Raw genomic sequence first — 5,330 nt, 5'->3', positions numbered from 1 at the left:
GATAGATAGATATGTATGTGTATTTGTGTGTGTGTGTATGTGTGCATATATGTGTGTATGTGTGTGTGTATACACACACACATATGTATGTATGTATGTGTGTGTGTGTGTGTGTGTGTGTGTGTGTGTGTGTGTGCGTGTGTGTGTGTGTGCATGGACACTGAACTCTCATTCGGTTGAAATGGAAATTGCAGAAGATGATAGATTAGGGTGAGAAGGATTGGAGTAAGGTCTCAATTACTCCGTCATCCTGGCAAACACACCAAAAGAAACGGGATAGCATTTCCGGTAAAATACATTAGCTGAGAAGTGTTGAATGAATGATGATGACCAGTGACACCTTTCACAAGCTTTGTCTTCTTACTTTGCCCCGAGGCATTTTGTTCTATGCTCCATCAGTTATGCCAAGCACCATCATTTTACATAATGATAATACTAATTAAAAAAAAAACAATAAAAAATCAAAATTATGGTGTTGATGATGATTATGCTGACGACGACGACGACGACAACGATGATGATGATGAAGATAATAATAATAATAATAATAATAATAATAATAATAATAATAATAATAATAATATTAATAATAAAAATTTAAGGCAAATAGACCAGATATAGTTGTCAAAGATCATGAAGAAAAAAAATGCTTTCTAATTGATGTATCAATACCAGCAGATGACAACGTTTCTCTAAAAGAAATGGAAAAACTTTCAAAATACAAAGACCTGGAAATAGAGATAACTCGAATGTGGAATCTAAAAACAGAAACAATTCCTATCATAGTAGGTGCCTTAGGTATAATAAAAAAATATTCAGACAAATACATAACAAACATACCAGGACTTACAAATATATATAACATACAGAAAATTGCACTACTGGGTACTGCACACATTCTACGCAAAACACTTTCAATACAGTAAACATAAGAGCACCACAGCAAACCACAGCACATACCCAAGGCACATAGAGCTGCGCTCGGTAGTGAAGTGAAAGCACGTTATAACAATAAAACTACTGAACAATAATAATAATAATAATAATAATAATAATAATAATAATAATAATAATAATAATAATAATAATAATAATAATAATAATATTAATAATAATAATAATAATAATAATAATAATAATAATAATATTAATAATGAGAATGATGATATATTGAAGCATGTGAAGAAAGAAAACCGGAAGATGAAGAAATTGGAACATGATCGCACAAATCTGTTCGGAGAGATAGAAGAGGAAAGGGAAAGAGAAAAATCACGGATGGGACGTTATGCGTCGGAATTAGAAATTAGTAAAGATACAATAATGAGGTAAGATCTTACTTGGTCTCCAACTGAAGCATTTGTGACTTGAGTGCGGAGTAGTTAGCAGAATCGTGAGAAGTTTGAAATGAATGCGTTACAGCATAAATTCTGTTTCTTTCCATTTTGAGTTGTAAGTCAGTTCTGCCTTTCCTCTTTCAGTCAAGTTCTGGGGGAAGATTTCTCATCCCCACTCTCTCTCTCTACCTCTACCCTCTCTCCCCCTACCCTCTCTCCCTCTACCTTCTCTCCCTCTACCCTCTCCCTCCTCTACCCTCTCTCCCTCTACCCTCTCTCGCTCTACCCCTCTCTCCCTCCACGTTTTCTTCCTCTTGCACCTCTAATTTCAATGTCAAGTTTTATCATGCTTATTCAGCCTGACCTGCGGAAGCACAATGGCCCAGTGTTTATGGCAGCGGACTCAGGGTCATAGGATCACGGTTTCGATTCCCAGACCGGGCGTTGTGAGTGTTTATTGAGCGAAAGCACCTAAAAGCTCCACGAGGCTCTGGCAAGGGCTGGTGGCGAACCCTGCTGTACTCTTTCACCACAACTTTCTCTCACTCTTACTTCCTGTTTCTGTTGTACCTGTATTTCAAAGGGCCAGCCTTATCACACTCTGCGTCACGCTGAATATCCCCGAGAAATACGTTAAGAGTACACGTGTCTGTGGAGTGCTCAGCCACTTGCACGTTAATTTCACGAGCAGGCTGTTCCGTTGATCGAATCAACTGGAACCCTCGTCGTCGTAAGCGACGGAGTGCCAACAACAACAACATTCAGCCTAACCTATGGAATACCCATCAACCTAAGAAATAATTTCAGAATTTGGAATTTACGTAGGAACAACAGAATGCTAATCATCGACTGCAATGGACACTCAACTAGGTCGAACTGACTGGTAGAAGGCCTGTCACACCTTTCTCACCACATGGTTTTGTATATATTTAGCGGTGTTCAGTCTATCATTGGAAATCTCTAGTGCAAACATTGTTCAATAAATGTTCAAGGCAGACAGATGTCTGCCTTGAACAGTTTTGGAGTTGGGAGAAGGCCACAGTAATTAGAAGCCTTCTGACTAACTTACACATAAAATAATGAATCTCCTGTTGTACTTTATGAAGTAAATAGATACTCTATTCCTGCTTTGCTCTTTACTCGATAACTTATCACTTAGCCGTACAACGTCTTACCGTTAAAGCCACAAAGTTATCTAAATCAGGAGTCCTCAGTCACTAGACCTCGGATCAGTATCGGGACGCACAATATGAATAAATGCTTAAATACTATCTCTATTTTATAGACTATGGTAATCTGCAGGGTGTTTTGTATCACATATGCATTATATATATATAATATTTTTTTTTTATGTACTACATATATAATACATATACATTATATATGTAATACAACATGTTAGATTCTTATCTCTCCACCCTGAAAAAGAAAGCTCGATTTTTCCCATGTTTGTTTGCTTCCATTATTGGTTGCATAACTTTAGTGAACTGCATCTGCCAAAGTTATGAAGGAATTCTGAGCCCACAGAAACAGCTGTCGTGCTTGTAACGACATACCTTCTCCTATCTAATTCTCTGAGTCTATGTAATCTGAGTAAATATATAAAAATATATATATTTATACTTCAATGTTAACCACCAGGAAATTTTACAATCTTTGCCTTTTCTTTATTTATATGTACACATGCATATATGTTCTGTATATAAAGCCCAAGGAGTGTTACCTGTTTATTTGCATCATTGTTTCCATATCTACTCATTTGGATTCCTTTTATAGTCACTCTATAACCCTCTGACTTGGAAAAGGTTTTGGAGTGTAAGTTCAAATCTTTTCAGCGCTACTATGTATTTTCTATATAGAGATTCTGTCGATCTCACCTGTTAACTTTATATATCTAATACGTATGTATTATATATCTAATAATTATATATTTTGCACATTACTGTGTCTTACCATTCGCATGATACTCTGATTCGTGGAAGAATATGTTGCATGAAACTGGTCCGTGGTGCAAAACTGTTTGAGGACTACTTGTCTAAATGACCCAAACTTTCAGCGGCACAACAATTTAGTGACTTAACTATCAAATCACTTGACATATGTAGTAAACTGAACGATAACGTGATTCAAAAGAACGATCTATTGGCATAGTAACGGAATGGCTAAGTGAAAGTTGCCAGATAAGCAAACGATCATTATCTAGTTGAATGACATCATGACGCTCTGACTTCCTAATATGTATATATTATATCTTATTTATTTATTCTATCTATTTCCAGACTGAGAGAAGAGGTAGCGTTTTTGAAGCAAACCATTAACAAAATGGAGAATGATTGTCGCAGTGTAGAATTTGGCTTGGAAGCAGGATCAAACCTATCTGTCGTACAACAGCGATGTGTGTCCCGAGATGCGTTTCCAGGGAAGCAGATACCCCATCAAACTGAAAGGGAGCGCACGTTAAAAGCACTGAAATGTGTCGAGGCGAATAGGGATTATTATAAACAGAGATTCTTTGAAGCCGATGAAGAAAAGAAAGAAATGGAATTGGATCTAAAAGAACTACAACTTCAACTGCAGAAAGCTCTCGATGATGCGAGTAAATGGGAAGAAAAAGCTTCACAGTCGATACCAGTTGTTCATTGGCGTAGATATGAAATAACAGATAGTCATCTACGTGAATGCAATACATGTTCATCAAGACATGAATACGAACTCGCGTCAATGGGCTTAAAAAAAGAAATCGAAATTGAGACGGGTCGAATTTTCAACATGGCGGATTTTGAAACGCATAAACGATGGAGAATAAGGGAAGCCGTTTTTGGAGATTTATTCCGACGGTTAACGGAATTTGTACGGAATTGGCTAACACATAATAATTCTGATTAAAAGGTCGACGTTGCTAATATTGTTGCTGTGTACCCCAGCATGATTGCTGATAGATCAGACATAATGAAAAGCATTTCGGTTATTACTATCTTGTAATCTTTATGTATCTCTTGAAAGTAGAAGAGATTGCAAATAAAATCTTTAATGTATTTAGTTTAGTTCTACAATGCTTTACCATTACTTTCATGAATCTTGGGTTGAGTCTACTACTGAATGTCATGATAGAAACACCGAGTAACGACACCACACACATACATATATACATATATACATTCATACATAAATACATATAGGCATTCATACATACATGCATACATACATGCATATACATATATGTCTTCTATCTTTTACGTCTTTCATTAGTCTACGGCCATTTTGGGGTAGTGCCTTGAAGAATTTTAATGGAACGATTCGCCTTCAGTGCTTTGTTTTTGCTTGGTAGTTATTCAAAAAATCTCTTTTGTCAAGGTGTTAAGTTACAGGGACGTAAACAAACCAAGACCAGTTGTCAAGCGGTGGCAGAGAACAAACACACAAACAAGGGCACACACTCATAGAAACATACATACACACACAAACACACATACATACACACAAACACACACACACATATATATATACATGTATATATATATATATATATATATATAAATATATACATGCATGTATGTATGTATATACAATATCCTCTTTTCAGTGTCTGTGTATTAAACATACTCACAAGGGTGGAGTACAAATTACTTCCGCAAGGTGTTCCGCTGTGGGACTGAACCCGGAGCCATGTATTTGGGAAGCAAGCTTTTTTATTTCATAAAAATTGGCCATAAAGACCTTACGTAGAGGGGGCAGCACAAGGTGGGGACAAAAAAAAAAGAAAAAAAAGACAACAAATGGAATGGATGAAATTATATAATGAAAGACGAAATGAAGTCGCTGGGCCCCACCTCCGAGCGACTTCATTGAACCTGTTACTCCACCGTTTGTATTACCATTTGCAACACAGTTTATACACCTTCTTCATTACTATTTATAACAGCAGTTTCCCTTTTTTTAATTCAATATATCTATTTTATATTTTTTGAGAATGCCAAAATAACTCACCCTCTCTGC

General features: G+C 36.4%; 1 protein-coding gene across 1 annotated transcript in view; it reads left to right on the top strand.

Moving 5' to 3' along the window:
* Positions 1–4,369, top strand: part of LOC106877695 (uncharacterized) — an 11,339-nt gene extending 6,970 nt beyond the window's left edge. Inside the window, exons 3-4 of the mRNA XM_089337850.1 lie at positions 1,177–1,325; positions 3,614–4,369. Of these exons, the coding sequence (XP_089193976.1) occupies positions 1,177–1,325; positions 3,614–4,220 (756 nt within the window). The 3' untranslated portion in view covers positions 4,221–4,369. The remainder of the gene's footprint in view (positions 1–1,176; positions 1,326–3,613) is intronic.
* The last annotated feature ends 961 nt before the right edge of the window (positions 4,370–5,330 follow it).

This window comes from Octopus bimaculoides, chromosome 20, assembly GCF_046866305.1.
Source record: "Octopus bimaculoides isolate indiv1 chromosome 20, ASM4686630v1, whole genome shotgun sequence".
In the NCBI taxonomy this organism is placed as follows: Eukaryota; Metazoa; Mollusca; class Cephalopoda; order Octopoda; family Octopodidae; genus Octopus; species Octopus bimaculoides.
The sequence above is the reverse complement of the archived record's forward strand: the minus strand, read 5'-3'. Positions and strand labels throughout refer to the sequence as shown.